The sequence below is a fragment of the Eulemur rufifrons genome, chromosome 21 (assembly GCF_041146395.1).
Source record: "Eulemur rufifrons isolate Redbay chromosome 21, OSU_ERuf_1, whole genome shotgun sequence".
Classification (NCBI taxonomy): domain Eukaryota; kingdom Metazoa; phylum Chordata; class Mammalia; order Primates; family Lemuridae; genus Eulemur; species Eulemur rufifrons.
In genome coordinates, this window is record NC_091003.1 from 21500383 (window position 1) to 21516189 (window position 15807).

Sequence of the window (15807 nt, forward strand, 5' to 3'; positions counted from 1 at the left end):
TGCCCAGCTAATTTTTTCTGTATATTTTTAGTTGTCTGGCTAATTTCTTTCTATTTTTAGTAGAGACGGGGGTCTCGCTCTTGCTCAGGCTGGTCTTGAACTCCTGACCTCGAGTGATCCTCCCACCTCTGCCTCCTAGAGTGCTAGGATTACAGGCATGAGCCACCGCGCCCAGCCCATTTCTGTTGTTTTAAGCCACTGCATCCATGGTGACTTGTTATGGCAGCTCCTTACCCTGCCTGTGGTTACACACCCAACAAGTGGCAGCCCAGGGGACTTGAATCCAGGTCCTGAGCCTGTGCCTTTGACCACCCGCCATGCTCTGCTGCCTCGTGATGATTCCTGGCCCTGCAGGAGGTTGACAGCCAGTCCCTGTAGAGCAAGCTCTGGGGAAACTTTGTCCCCACAGAGAGGCCACCTGCTTTCTTCCTCCTGGTGAATGTTCCAGAACCATTCTGCATCCTTCTTTGCAGTGGCTCCCAGGAGGCTCAGTGTCGCTGGGCTACTTGCTGAGGGAACATCAGCCTTGAGCTGGCCGTTCTCCTCCTGGGCTTGAACCATCCCAGTGGGTGGGGACAGAAGGGCTCGAAGGTAAAGCAGGTCTAGCTTCATCCCTGGCTGCAGCCCTCCACCTCCCCACCCCCATGCTGGACTACCCAGACCTTGGTTCACTGTCACTTCAACTGGGCCATCACATGAGAGGCCAAGGGCTTGGGACACTAAAGATGTGGCTGTTGCCAACACCTGTCTCCTGGCAGGTCCCATCAGGGCCTAAGGTAGGGCTGTGTCCTTCCTACCTGACTCTCTGGCCCCCAACCTCCCACCTCACTGGCTCCCTAGGGGTAGCAGGCCTGCCCTGAAGGACCTGGGACAAGCTCTCGCACCCCCACACCAGCCCTGGGGGGCTGAGAGGGCCACATTGCAGTTCCTCTATCCCACGGGTCTCCGCAAACACAGTTCTGCTGCTCAGGGCAACTCCAGGGAGAGGGGCCAGCAGCCTTTAGCTAAGCACACATGGAGGCTGGCAAGGCGCACACAGGGTGGGGGGCGACAGGCGGGGCTGGGGGACAGTTCTCTGCTGTCCATGGGACTCTGAGCTCTGGGCATTCCCCCATGCCACTGCCTAGGTTGCCCACTTCAGAACACCAGGCTCAGCTCCCCCTTCCTTCACCCTTCACCTCCCCCGCCCAGCCTTCTCACATTCAAGGGGACAATGTCCAGGCCTGGCTCAGCCTCTGGAAGGATACGGTCAGGCTCTGGGAGCCCTCCCAGCTCTGGCTCCAGCCCTGAGGATGTGGGGAGGGGCAGGAGGGCTTACCGGGCTGCCTGCTCTGGGCAGGGGTCTGAGAGGTCCCTGGGCACTGGGGCTGCTGCTTAAAGCTCTGGCCTGGTCACCACTTCAGTTCAGTCAGTAACAGCTCAGCTCAGCGCTTTGGCCCTGGGGAGAGCAGGCAGGGCCGTCACGCAGGTTTGCCAGGAAGGAAACCTGCGGTGCCAAGGTGGCCCAGGACAATATTGGCTGCAAGGGAGGGGAGGGGAGGCTGCTGGGTCCAGCTGGTAGGTGCCAGGGGAGAAGGCGGCCCAGGAACAGGCCCAACAGGAGTTGGGGGTCAGCGGGTACTCAAGACATCCTGCTGTCCCCCGCCTTGTCTCAGGGGCTCAGCCCACAGGCTCCGGCCACCCTGCCCCCAGTCTCTGGGCAGGCAACGCTTAACCCAGAGGAAGGAGCCTGTCATCCCTCATTATGTGTCCTCAACAAGTCTCCCCTCACACCTGCACCCCTTCCTGCACACGTGACCGGACACCCTGTCCCCAAAAGCTGGACAGTGCTCCTTGCCTGTGGGAGTGGGGGCTGCAGCCCAGTGCCCCAAATGCCCCCACCCAGGGAATGTGAAGGGCCCAGAGGTGGGGTCGGGGGTGAGAAGGGGGCAGCAGGCCTCCCACAGAGACCGTAGACTCCTGCTGAGGGAGCCCCAGGAGCTGGGACACCCCCTGAGCCAGGGGCCCCTCTTCACGCTGCCCGCCCCCTCCCCTTGTCAGGCAGGACAACTGAAAACAGGGGCAGATGCAGCCTGCCCGCTGCCAGCCTGCCCAGAGCTGAGCTTAACGGTTAACCTCACTCCCCATCCAGGCAGGGGGCAGTGAGCCCAGCTCCACCCACCTGCCCAGGCCAAGCAGCGGGTGGTAGTAAATATTTGTCAATGCAGGAGTGTCCGTGCAGGTGGACAGGTCATATACTACAATTGCAGGGGAGATTCCTGAAAGCAGGTGCTGGCACTACCTACTGCTGGCAGACGCAGTAGAATTCCCACCCCGCCTGGAACGCTCTTTGCATCATCAAAGCAAGTTATTCCCCGGTCAGCACTGGGGCCAGAGGGTTGAGAGGTGCCAAAAGCCACCTCGCCCTGGCCAGGCGCAGCGTCTCCCTGGCGGCTCCAGCCCTCGGGACAGAGCTCCAGCGCCAAGTCCCGGGCGGGCAGAGCCTCTTCCAGCGAGACCCCGACTGAACTCAGGAACCCCTCGCCGGGCTCGGGCGCAGCCTGGGGCCGGCGCTCAGCCCGCGACCGGGCCGGGGCGGGGCCGGGCTGGACAGCCCCGCCCCCGCCCGCCCCCGCCTCCCGCAGCTCCGCGCCCGCCGCGCGGCGGCCATGGGGGCGCGGCTGGGCCGGCGGGCCGGGCCCCAGGCGGGCTCGGAGGCCCGGGTGGGCGGCGGGCCCGCGCCCTACGAGCGCCGGGTGCGCTGGCTCCGCGAGATCCAGTCCACGCTCCGCGAGCGGCGGCCCGAGCGCGCGCGGCAGCTGCTGCGCCTCCTGCGCCAGGCGAGAGAAGGAGCGGCGGCCGGGGAGGGCCGGGGCCGGGGCGGGCCGGGGGCCGCGGGCCTGCAAGCTGCGGGGCGCGGCCGGGCGCGTTCCGAGGGCGAGACGGGCTGCAGCGGGTGGGCTCCGTCCGGGCGCGAGGGCGGCGGCTGCGGTGAGGGCCGGGTGAGGACGACTGCGGGTGGACTGGGGGCCGCTGAGTGTGTCCCGGTCCCTGGGCTTTGAGGTGGGCTGTGTGTGTTCAGGTACCCCCGGCCTGGAGAGAAGAGCCCAGATCCAGGCCTAGGCAAGAAGGGAGGGGGCCGGGAGGAGTGGCAGGTGGGGCCAGATCATCTTGTATTGAGGGGCAGTGGGAAGGGGGCACTCTCCCCTTCTCCAGGATGGGGGAGACACTGGACCCTGGAGAGAGGACCCTGGGAGGTGACAGCCCGGCTGGTCTGCCGGTGCAGCCTCACCACAAGACACCGTGCAGCCCAGACAGAGCCACAGCATCACCTGTCCTCTTGCCAGACAGATCATGCGCATTGAGCATACGTGCCCAGCATCTGTACAAAGCAACACCTGGGCGGGCGGCTCTGGTCCCACACTCACCAGGTACCCTAATCCCAGATCCCAAGCCCTGGGTTCCTAGAGACATGGGTGCAGGTCCCAGCATCACCGTAGGGCAAGCCACTTCTCCTCTCTGTCCCCATCATTCCCACGACCCTCCCACCCACCGCCATCCCTTGTAGCAGCTGCCGCCACCCCGTCCCCCTTCCTGTGAGCTGAAAAGAGCCTTGCAGGTTTTGGACTGCAGAAGGTGGATGACTAGAGATGGGGAAACTGAGGCATAGGGAGACGTGGTGAGCCCAGGGCCCACAGAGAGAATTGGGGGCGAGCCAGGGCCAGAGCTCAGCCTCCCAGCCCTTCTCCACCTCCTGCACCTGGTTTCCTTTCTCAGCTCAGCAGGCTGGGGAGGAGGAGCCGGCCCTTTAAGAGGAGCTGTCCAGACCTGCGGAAGGCAGGCTGGCAGGCTGTGGTCTGAGGTCCTGTGGGTCTGCCCGGCCTCACCAGCCACCCTTCCTTCTTCTGGATCCTCCCTAGCTGGCATCTGTGGCTTGAACCACATTGAGAATGCAGACAGCAGAGCAGCACTGACTCAGCCAGACGCCCAGAGGCACAGATCTCTGGGATAGTGTCTGGAGCCCAAGGCACCAGATGGGCATTTTAGCTGGGAAATATTGGGGAGGAAAGGGCCCTCAGAGACCACTTAGGTCACCCCCTTATGTCCCAGAGGTTGGGATTTGAGGCCCAGCGGGGGGCCTGTCCTCCTCCATAACCTGCAGGGACCCTGCACTGTGGCCCATGGACACCCTTGCCTGGCCTGTCTTCCTGTGCCCAGGACTTGTGCCCAGAGCATGTCACTTTCTGGCTTGGGGAGGGCCCACACAGGGTCTGAAGGCCCCTCCTGGCCGTGGCTGCCCTGTCAGCTGTCAGCGTGTCCTCTAAATGGACCCTCCAAAATGGTGTTCAGCCCTACACTAGGCTTATGGGAGTAGACGGGAGAAGTCCGAAAGGTGGGGGACAGCAGGTGTGTTCGAGGGGTAGGAGAGGCTGGGCAAGGGGCCTGGTGGGCTGGGGAGGGTGTGACTGTCAGGCACAGGAAATTCGGAAACTCTGCAGACTGTGCGTGAGCCTGATGTCACCTAACTGCTAGAGCATTTGGTTTAGCTCAGGTGTGTGTTTCACAGAGCCGGCTCTGGCAGCCCAGGGGTGGACTGGAGGGGTGTCGGGAAGCTGGGAGCCCTAGGAAGCTGTTGGGGTGTGAGGCCCCAAACTTGGCAGAAGCGGTGGGGAGACAGAAGGAGACTGGCCGGGTGAGCAGGGGGAGAGACAGAGAGGGAAGAGAGCTGGGTGATTCCTGGGCTTCTGGCCCCAGTGCCTGGGAAGATGGGCACGGGAGGCATTTCCTACCATTTCAGGGTGGGGAATGAACACACTGCCTTTGGGACAGCTGAGCTGGGAGAGACCCAGCCCCACAGGATGGGTCCAACGTGTTAGCAAACAGGGGGTGGCTGCAGCTCAGGAGAACTAAGGGGTATTTGGGAAGGCACGGGGCCTGAAGAGAATGCTGGGGACAGTGGCATTTGAGGGTTATACGAGGAGCAGGAGACCCCAAAGAATCCCCCTGGCAAGCCCCAACCCCAGAGAAGCCAAGGTGTCACAGCACCACACTTCACCTCTGGGGAATCTGGGTTCCTGGATCTGCTTATCACCTCGCCGAGGCCCCCGAGGCACCTCCCCTCTCCTCATCTGAGGGGTCCACCTGCTGCTGGACAGTTGGCCCGTCACCGCCTGTGGAGAGACCCCAGCAAGCCTCAGGGAGGAAGACAGAGATGGGGACGGGTGTGAGCGGCATCTGGATGGCTGAGACAGTGCCTGGAGAAGGAGGCCCCAGCCAGCTCATTCAACTCTCTCCACCACCTGCAGGACCTGGGCCTCGAGGGCACCCTCCTTACTGACATCCTCTACAGGGACGTGGCCTTCCCGAACCTGGTGGACCCCATCTCCCATGACCTGCTTGTGAACCTGGCCCGGGACCTGCAGTGCCCCAAGAAGGTGAGGCCAGCAGGTTGGGGCCCCGGGCTGGGCAGTATTGTTGACAGGGGCCAGGAGAGCCCAGGGCTGGGGGTTAGGAGCCAGGGCTTGCTATGTGGTTGGTCACTGTCACTCTCTGGAACTTGATGCCAGCTTCAGTATATTAGGCTGGCCAGCAGCTGGAGCATGTGTGAGCTGTGCTTTGCTGGACCCTGAAAGTCACGTGCTGGGTAGACCTGTTTTCCAAGCAGCAGCACTGTGCACCGGGCGTGGGGACCCAGACAGGGGAGACTCTAGCTGGGCAGAAGTTATACGGGGACCTTGTGGGACAGAGACTGTTCTGACAAATCCACTAAAGGAACTCAACTCCCGGCCTCTGAGTCTCTGGGCCAGAAGAGAGCCAGTCTTGGCTGGAGACCCTGTCCACTGGTCTCTGTCCTGTGTAGACACCCCTGGGGATGGGTGCTCACTGCTTCCCCTCCACAGCAGCATGGGCCTCATGCTGCGCTGGAGCCACCTGCAGCCTCCACCCCGCTGCTGCCCAGAACCCTGCTCCGATGGCACCTGCAGATGTCCTGCCATGAGCATCACCACAGCCCCAGCACGCGTGGCTGTGGCCAGCCACCAGTCCCAGACCCCTAATCATAGTGAGTCCCCCTCGTGAAACAAGGGTGTCCGCTGTGGGCCCTGCCAGCTGTGTGCAGTTGGCACCAAGGACTGTGTGGCTAGCCCACGGCCATCACAGTGACCGCCAGGGCTTGCTGCCGCTGCGTGTGCTGCACGCTCCTGGGGCTGCTCGCAGAGGGCCTGGATGAAAGGACGTGCTGGGCAGTGGAGCGTGCTCGGTGCCAGCTTTGTGGAACGCGCACCATGTTCCGCCCCGAGCTGGGCCTCTACGAGAGCCCAGTTAGGACCGGAGAGCCAGGTGGTGGTGCTTTAAAGCATTAAACCCCCCAGCCCTGTCAGCCCAGACCCAGGCCCCACAGGCGCAGTCTCGCTGGGAGAGTGAGAGGAAGAAGAACATGCTGACCTGGCTTGTTCCTACTCCCTGGGGTTGGCGTCAGTGGAGCAGGGCTCCCTCGAGGGGCCTGGTGCGGCCTCCTCCCCCTGTGGCAAGTCCCCGAGGGGTGCTGAGGGTGGGCAGGCAGCCGGCTGATAGCCCGAGACGCTGGCCCTGGGCCCGAGGACAGGGAACAAGGGCCCATTGTCTGGGCTTCCTCCCGCCGGGCACTGCGGGCCTCGGACCAGCCTGTCCAGCTCCCAGAGGGCAGCCTCCCCTGGCTCTGCGCCAGGCCACGGCTGGGGTGGGGGGTGAATGGGGGAGGCCCCGGTGGGCAGCTCAGTGATCCATGATGCACAGCTGTGCAACACACATACTTGGCTGCCCAGGCCCTGTCCCCAAGGCCCCGAGGGGGCGGCAGGGGCTCAGGTTCACCCTGAGATGCTGCTGTCCCCCTACAGGACTACGAGCTCTGGAAGTCCTCGGACAAGATATGCCGGCAGCTCATCTATCACCTCACCCCTCACTCCAAGCAGCAGCGAGGGTCCAGCCTGCCCCGGAGGAGGACCCAGAGCTGGTAAGGGGAGCCCGGCCACAGTCCCTCCTCCCTGTCCTTCAGGGTCCCATCCCAGGGTGACACCTGCACTCTCCCACGCTGGGAGGCCCTCAGCCTTGTCTGCACGAGGGCTCCACCCCTGGAAGCCAGTCTGGCCCGTGGCAGCAGATGCTTCCCAAGCCAAGCCACACTCTCTGTGTGACCTGCCTCCCGTTTCCATGGGACTGTCCTGCCTCCTGCCATTCACTGGCCCCTCAATACCTGGCCTGTCACAGGGCCTGGACCCAGGGTGACCTCAGCAGGCATGCTCAGCTGGATCTTTGCAACAATTGGGGAGGGAAGGAGATTCTGGGTCACGAGTCCCATTTTACAGGGAAGGAAGCAGGCTGGGAGCAGCAAAGTGGCTTGCCCAGGGCCACCCCACCCCCAATTTTCCTGCAGCTGTTTGGGAATTCCTTGCTAATGCCAGGCTGCCTGAAGCCAAGGCCTCTGTGGCCGCCCCATAGCTCACTCTGCTGTGGGCCCCTCAGTCACTCCATCCCGGAGTGACTCGGCCATTGAGCCGCATGGCACAGGCTCAGCCCAGAACTGGCCACAGGCACCCAGCTGGGAGCTGGCCCGGCACATCTCCCCTGTCCGTCCCTCTGCCCTGTCCCACCTTGGGCCTCATGGGCCACGATCAGCCGGGAACCCAGGGGGCCATTCCCTGTCATGGCAGGTGGGGGCCCGGGAAGGGCACTCACTGCTCTTGGCCCCCCAAAAGCCCTACTTGCCTAGTGGGCTCTGATCAGACAACAGGAGAGAGACCTAGAGGGGTGTGCAGAGGGCAGTGGGGGCCCTCCTCCGTCTCTAAACTTCCCTCTCAGCTGAGAACACAGGGAGCCTCCCCGGGGCAGGCCTCACCCCACACCACCTGCCTCCCAGTGCCCTGAAGGCTGAGGGGACCATCCTGATACCCTGTCCCCTTGTAGGAAGTTTTTCCTTACCCTACAGCAGCAGTTCCCAACCTTTTTGGCACCAGGGACCGGTTTCCTGGAAGACGATTTTTCCTTGGATGGGGCTGGGGAGGGCGGAGGGCAGCAGAGCTCTGCGGCCCAGTCCCTCACAGGCCACAGACCCGTCGGCACTGGGCTTGGGGACCGCAGCCCTAGAGGAGCCGACTTCTGAAGAGCACAGGGAAAAAACATGTGGGCTCCGGAGTTAAAGCACCTTGGTTTGGAGACCTGGCTCCCGCCTTGGCGGAGCGTGGCCACGGAAGAGCCCCTTCACCTCTCTGGGCATCAGTTTGCGCCTCTGTAGAACAGACCGTCATCCCCACCCCACTGGGTCGGCGTAGAAATCAGTGAGGTGACAGCTGTAGCGGGTGGTGATGCTGGGCACACGGCGAGTTCACGGGGCCTGAACGTGTGTGTATTCAGTCCTCACAACAGCCACATCCCCTTTCCATCCAAGGGGAAACTGAGGCTCAGAGAGGTTCCGAGCATTCCCATGGCCACCCACTCAGACAGTGACAGTGTGAACCTGGCTTTGCCAGACTGTAGGCCTGGGCTGGTCCGACAGACAGGTCACTGTCCTTGGTCGGCGGGGCCGGCCTGGGGGCTCTTGCTCAGTCCTCCCCCCTGCAACCCTTCCATAGCCTCAAGAGCAGCCTCCAGAAGACTCTGCCGGCAGGAGAGACCGTGGACCTTTCGGGCATCCCGCTGTCGGCGCGAGACGTGCAGCACATAACGCGCTACCTGGGCAGCCACGGCGCGGGGCTGGCGGTGCTGGACCTGAGCTTCACGGAGCTGAGTGACGAGCTGCTGCGCCTGCTGCTGCCCAGCCTGTGGACGCTGCCCCGCCTCACCCAGCTCCTGCTCAACGGCAACCGGCTCACACAGGCCACCGCCCGGGAGCTCACCGAGGCCATCAAGGACACCACCAAGTTCCCCACGCTGGCCTGGGTGGACCTGGGCAACAACGTGGACGTGGCCTCCCTGCCCCAGCCCCTGCTGGTCGGCCTGCGCCGGCGGCTCAGCCAGCGCACCTCGCTCCCCACCATCTACGAGGGCCTGGACCTGGAGCCTGGGGGCTGCGCAGCCGGGGCCACCGCCCCTGCTTCCACCTGGGGCTCTGCAGCTTCCGGGCCGGGCCCTGAGCCCCAGGCCTGCTGCACCAGGTGACCTGCCACCCTCCTGGCTCACCGCTGCTGACACGCGATGCTGTCAAGCTCATGGGACAGCAGGTGACGGAGGCCCAGGGGGTCCCACAGGCCCCCAGAGGTCCAGTATAAGTGCTTGGCCTGGGATTAAGAGGACAGAAGGAAAATGGGCCCATAGGAGGGTGGGTGGCCAGCCTAGGTTGGAGTCTCAGCCTCCCCCCGCCAGGAGGGGCTCTGGCCCCCGCAGTGTGGATCCCACAATAAAGGGTGATGCCCCATCTCAGCCTTTCTGCATCACTGACCTCGTGGTTGCTGAGCGCCAGCTCTGCTGCTGGGGTGGGAAGGGGTGGGTTCCCCATGGAGACCAAGGTGGGGCTGTCCTGCGGAGTCAGAGGAGGCCTCCAGGGGCCGGGCCCTCACATCTGGGCAGGTTGGGCTCCTTCAGAAGGGGAGCTGGGGGAGCCAGTCGGGAGCCTAGGGAGGGACAAAGCTCTGCACAGAGCCCCATGGCGACCTCATGTCTGAGGCCAGCCTGCCAACTCTCCCCAGGGCCCCTTAGGCTCGGGACGGGGCTGTGTAGACTGGAGGCGAGGGCCACAGCAGACTGGAGTGGGAGGACTGGGTACCCATCTCTCACAGGGCACGGCACTGCCCGTCCCCCAGGCCTCCTGTACCTGGCGAGCAGGCAACTCTGCATGGCCAGGAGACACATCAGGCCAGAGACAGAGCTTGTGTGTTCCCCCCAGGCCCTGGGGATGCCCCTGTGGGAGAACACGCAGGGGTGGAGGTGGGCATAGCCAGCAGCAGGGTGCCTTGTGGGCAGAGCAGTCCCAGGCCTGTCCCAGATAGTGGGGACTGTGTCTCCTCCTGCCCAAGCACCACGTGAGTGGGCTCCCAACCAGAGGCCCCATGCCATGGTCACCCTCACAGCCCTGTGTGGGGATTTGGAGTTCAGCCCAACTGGGAGACAGGCAGGGCAGGCAAGAAAAGAATAGAGATATCCGGGGGGAAACTGAGGCACAGAGAGGGGAAGTCACTGCTAAGCCAGGAGGTAGGGCCTGGGGGCGGTGGGACCCTGCTTTATGAGGAGAGACCTGGCGGCAGAAGGAAGCACCAAGGCCAAGAAGAAGGCAGGGGACCCCCTGGGCCCACCAGCTCTGACCTTCCCGGACAGCTTGGGCACATCCCTCCCCCCGGGACACGTACTCCAGCACCTCCCAGGCAGGCCGGATCAATGACAGCCTCGGGCCAGAAACGAGATGGCCTAAGAAGTGTGAGGATGGGCTGGGGTCGGGACTGGGAGGGACTGGGAGGGAGGCGGTGAGGAAAGGACTTTCCTTGGGCCCCACTGATCTCACTGCTTTAGGTGGACGCCATATGGGAGGCTGCGGAAAGAGCGCAAAGATCCCTTCCTGTGATTCTCAAGGAGAAAAGAAAAAAAAAAAAGAGTGCTAAGAGCATGCAGTTCTGCCCAGCTCTGGTCCTGACTCACGGGGGGACCTGGCCAGGCCCTCCCTTTTCTGGGTCACTCCTGTCTCTGTTCAACAGGGCTTCCAGCTCTCGATGCTCCATCCTGGAGGCCCGGCCCCCTCCCAGCCCTCCTTGTTTCAAAGACAAGGGCCTGCCCAGTGGCTCGGAAGCCACAGAAGCATTTCCCTATACTCCCACCCTGGAATGGGGGTTCAGGCTCCCCCAAGCGAGGCAAAGCAGGGTGGAAAGGGGGAGGCGCCCGTGGAGAGTCTAAGAACGAGAGAGCCAGCCTTGGGCCAGGCAGGCAGTAAACCTGTGACACGCAGGCAGCTGAGCTGTCCCCACACCTCCTGCTGGAGAAATGCCAAGCTCTCTGGTCCCTCCCCCCCTCCTCGCTCGCTGCCCACCACCGGCCCAAAGCCAGCCGGTATACCCTTGAATGTCACTGCGCAGAGAGTCCTACCAGGATGTAGCGTGAGGACCAAGCCAGTGTCCCAGGCGAGCTCTGGGAGAGTCCAGGCGGCAGCAGATGGTCTCAATCTCTCCGCCTCTTGGATGAAAGGTTGCGATGCGATAGCCAAGCCGGAGCCTTGAACAGCTCAAGAGAAGTGGGGAAGGTCGGCCTCATTGCCATGCAGGTGTCCATAGCCCTTCATGGGGCCCTCAACATCCAGGCCTCACGACCACCAGCAAGGCCATTATCTACGGGCAGGGACATTGAGCTCCAAGAAGCGGCGGTTTGTGCCTCATGCAGGCTGGTGGGGCAGAGAGCTCCGGCCAGGACAGCTCCAGCCTGAGCTCCAGACAGAGGAGGAAGCAGGTGGGCCTCGCCCAGGCCCGTCCTCACCCAGGCAGTCTTGGAGGCAGATGGGCCTGGCCTTGGTCCCAGCTCCGTCACTTGCTGGCAGTGTGGTCCTCTTGGGGCCTGTTCCCTCATCTTGGGAACTAAGGTAGTCCAGGCCCCCCTTATGTAGCTAGAGTGATGACATAGGTTTTGGAAAGTGCCTGCCGTGGTGGGGAGGCGTTGGGCAGGCGCTCTTCAGTGTCAGCAGGGCCTCCACCCAGGGCTCCCTGGGTGGCAATGGCAGGAGCCCAAACCTCTGGGACTAGGCCAGGGCTGACGCCATTTATTTATTTAACAAGCACTTTCGCAGTCACTCTCTGGGCCAGGTACTGTTCTGATGGCCTTACCTCTGTTTTCTAAGTGAGTCAACTGAGGCAGGAAGAGGCTAAATGACTTGTTCAAGGTCAAAGAGCTAGGAACTGGGGGAACCGGGGGTGAACCCAGGTAGCCTAGCATCAGTCTGTGACATTAACCCCTGTGTGATACTGCCTGTCCTGCAGCCAACCCTGGGGCTGCTCTGCCCCAGGATTCACTTAAACAAGCAAGCCCCTTCCAAACAGGCCATTGGAGGCCGGAGGACCACTGTGGTCCTGTTGTGGGGAACAGACCTCCAGCCACGCTGTTCCTGGATTAGGACCAGTCAGGACCCCCGGGCCTCAGTTTCCTCATCTGCAGATAGGTGGGGAGGGGAGCAGTGACAACCCAGGCTCTGCCCTCCTCCAGGATTGTAAGTGGGTCTGGAAGTACTTCCCAGGCTGGACAGAGCCCAGGCAGCGCCTGCCTGGAGCTGCGGGACCCACGCCCACTCCTTGCAGGGCTGCGGCAGCTGCAAGTACCTTCGGCTCCCTGGGGCTCAGCCTCCTTGTGGGGACGCTGAGAACATCAAAAGGAAACATGGAGGAGAGAGACTGCGCTCCACAGGACCGATGTGACCAACACTGGAGAACAACTTTTCTGTCCTGGAAGGATGCTTGAGCCCAAATAAGGTGCTTTAGGACCTGAGTCTGCAGGAAAGGTCAGCCTTCGCTGAGTCTCCATTCTGAGAATCCAGAATCTCAAGCAACTGATCCTAGTTGCTGACCTCAGCCCAGCACGGAGGGCTTTTTCTGGACCTGGAGGGAAAGGAAAACATACTTCTTTCTCTTAGAGATAGTTGTCAACAATCACCAATGAAAATGAGTATTTTCTTTCCCAACTGTGTACTCGGTTTTTATTTTTAAAATAACCTTTCATTGTGGTATAATTGAAACACAATAAAGTAGACCTAAGTGTCACAAGTTTAAAGTTGTGCAATGATATATTTTGCCCTTATGTATACATCCACCATTATAATCAAGATAGTAAATGTTACCTGTCACCCCCAGAAGTTTCCTAATTCCTCTTGGTAACCCCTCCCTCCCGCCTCTTCCTGCCTGCCCCCATCTCCTTTCTGTCGCCATAGATGAGTTTGCATTTTCTAGATTTTTGGATATATGGAATCACATAGGATGTACTTTTTTAAATGGCTTCTTTCTCTCAACATGATTAATGAGACTCACTCATGTTGTCACTTGCATCTGAAGCTCCTTTTGTTAGTAGTATTCCCTTTGGATAGGTGTACCACGATTTATCCATTCAACTATTGATGGATGTTTGCATTATTTCCAGTTTCTGGTTATTACAAATACAGCTGCTATGAAAATTTATATACAGGTTTTTGCACGGACGTTTTCTCTTGGGTAAATACCTAGGAGTGCAACGGCTGGATGGTATGGTAGGTGTTTCTTTAACGTTTTAAGAAACTGTCAAACTGTTTTCCAAAGTTGTTGGTACAACTTTACATCCCCATTAGCAGCGAATGCAAGTTGCTGTTGCTTCACATCTTTGACAACATGTGGTCTGGTCAGTCTTTTCAACATTAACTATTCTAATGGGTGTGCAGTAGTATCTCAGTGTGGTTTTAATCTGGCATTTCTCTAATGACTAATGATGTCGAGCATCTTTTAATGTACTTATCTGCCATCCACATATCTTCTCTAGTCAAGTCTATTCAAATTTTTTGCCCATGTTTTAAATTGGTTCTGTTTTCTTATTGTTGCGCTTTATGAGTTCTTTATATATTCTGGATACACATCCTTAGACTTTGCTTTGCCACGATTTCCTCATGATCTTTTCTTTGTCTTAATAATGGCTTTGGAAAGTAGTTTTTAATTTTGGTGAAGTCCAATATATCAATTTGGTCTTTTATGGATGGTACTCTTGGTATTATAGTAATATCTAAGTTTTTGCCTAACTCAATGTCCCTTAGATTTTCTCCTATGTTTCTTCTAGAAGTTTTATGCTTTACATTAAGGTCTATGATCCATTTTGAGTTAACTTTTTACATAGTGTGAGGTATAGATCCAAATTTTGGAGGTTTTTTGGTTTTCTGTTTGGGTTTTTTTTTTTTTTTGCATATGGATATCCAGTTGTTCCAGCACCATTTGTTGAAAGGCTATCCTTTCTCCAATGCATTATCTTTGGGCCTTTGAAAAAAGTTAACAGGTGTGTGGATTTGTGTTCAGACTATTCTGTTCCTTAGATCTACAAAGTCTGTCCAGAAAGTATCCAGCCATTGTTAATTTAACGTACTTTGCAGACAGGCTTCATATTTATCTTGATGATAATGCCATGCAGTTTTTATTACTGTAGTTTTATAATAATTCTTAAAATCACAATCTTCTAAAATCTCACTTTTTAAAATACATGGAACACAGTTATAAAACTGTATAATAATGTCCGTATCAGTTTTGGATCTTTTTTGATTATTCTCATTATGGGTTGTGATTTCCTGCCTCTTTGCATGCCTAGTAGTCTTTGATTGGATGCCATCGTCAGTTTTACCTTGTAGGGTGCTGGATATTTTTATATTTCTATAAATCTTTTTGAGTCTTGTTCTGAGATACATTTAATTGGCCTAGAAAAAGTTTGATCCCTTCATGAGTCTTGTTTTGATGACTTGTTAGGCAGGCCCACAGCAACGCTCAGTCTCAGGCTAATTATTCCTCATTTACGAGGCAAGACCATCCTGGATACTTGTATTAATCATGCGTTTTGCTTTCTGCATTTTATGATGTTTTGATATTTTGGGGTCTTGCTAATCCTGGAGACTGCCCCTCCCAGGGTTAGCTAATTCCTAGAGATAGCAATCAGCTTGTATCACCAGACCAACCGATCCAAAGTCCATACCCCTAACCGCCTAACTCTCACACGGGAAGCCAGTATTTCCTCTTCCCTGAATCGCCTCAGGGCCAGGGACTTGACGAGAGACCACCTCTGTGAGCCAGCCCACCAAAATTACTCAGACCATCCAATCCAAACTTGCCTACCTACCTCATTCCTGCCAGCAGAAACCACAATAAAGATTCAGTCATGCTCCCCTCTTGCTCTTTTCGCCTTCTGAGTCACCCTGGTGTTCCGCCAAGTGGCCTTCTGTGGCGACGTATACCCTCTTCTCTTGCAAGCTGTAGTAAAACTCTTCTTTCAAGGCAGTTGTCTTCCTGTCTGTCACCTTACTTTATCTGATTACAACAAAATGCTGGGTAAACCCCCCTGGCTTGAGACTGACCTTTTCCCGGAGAATACATCCAGCCCAAGAAGAATGTCCTAAAAGTAGGACATTGGGGATTCTCCCCCCCGCCCCCAAAGCTCAATCTGATCTTCTTACAAACACATATTCTTTTTAATACCCCACTCTTACAAAAACAGACAACCAAAGAAGGACATTAACAAATAATTCAAGAAAATTTCCCAGAAACGAAAGGATGAGAGTCTATTCTGACCGGATTCATCAAGGGCGTGGCACAATGCATGGAAACAGAGCTTCGCCAAGCAAGGACCTCACTGTGCAATTTCAGAACACTGGTGATAGAAGGGAAAAAAAACCAGTCACCTAGAAAGGATCAGGACTCAGAATGACTTCAGACTTTTCTAGATGACAAAGTAACAATGCCTTCAAAATTCTGTAGGGAAACCAGTTCCAACCTAGAATTTCAGACCCAATCAAACCAAGTGAGAGAACATTTTCAGACATGCCGTCTCTCAAAAAGTACTTCCCGTGCACCCCTTCTACAGCAGGTGCTCCCCCAGAGTAAGGTGATAAGCTGAGAGGAAGACGTTATGAAGAAAACAGATTTAACAGAGGAGAGGTGTGGGGGGTGTGGGGACATCCCAGGATGACAGCAACACATTAGGCACAGGAGGAGACTAGGCCAGACTGGGGTGGGTAGGAATTATTCTTGATACAACAGATGTGTCATGCATGGTCTTCAGGTAAGACTAGGGTTGAATTAGTGACAGACAGAAAACTAAGCACATAAAAATGCAAGAGGGTTACTTCTAAGGCAAATAAAGTTCTACAGTAATCTGGTCTACTGCATGGCTTAG

The 15807-nt window shown here is 58.0% G+C and overlaps 1 protein-coding gene across 1 annotated transcript; it reads left to right on the top strand.

Moving 5' to 3' along the window:
• Window positions 1-2648: 2648 nt before the first annotated feature.
• LRRC75B (leucine rich repeat containing 75B) lies at window positions 2649-9365 on the top strand. Its single transcript, XM_069497257.1, has 4 exons — window positions 2649-2819; window positions 5286-5414; window positions 6855-6970; window positions 8586-9365. The coding sequence occupies exons 1-4, from the start codon at window positions 2649-2651 to the stop codon at window positions 9109-9111; spliced, it is 942 nt and encodes a 313-aa protein (XP_069353358.1). The 3' UTR covers window positions 9112-9365.
• The last annotated feature ends 6442 nt before the right edge of the window (window positions 9366-15807 follow it).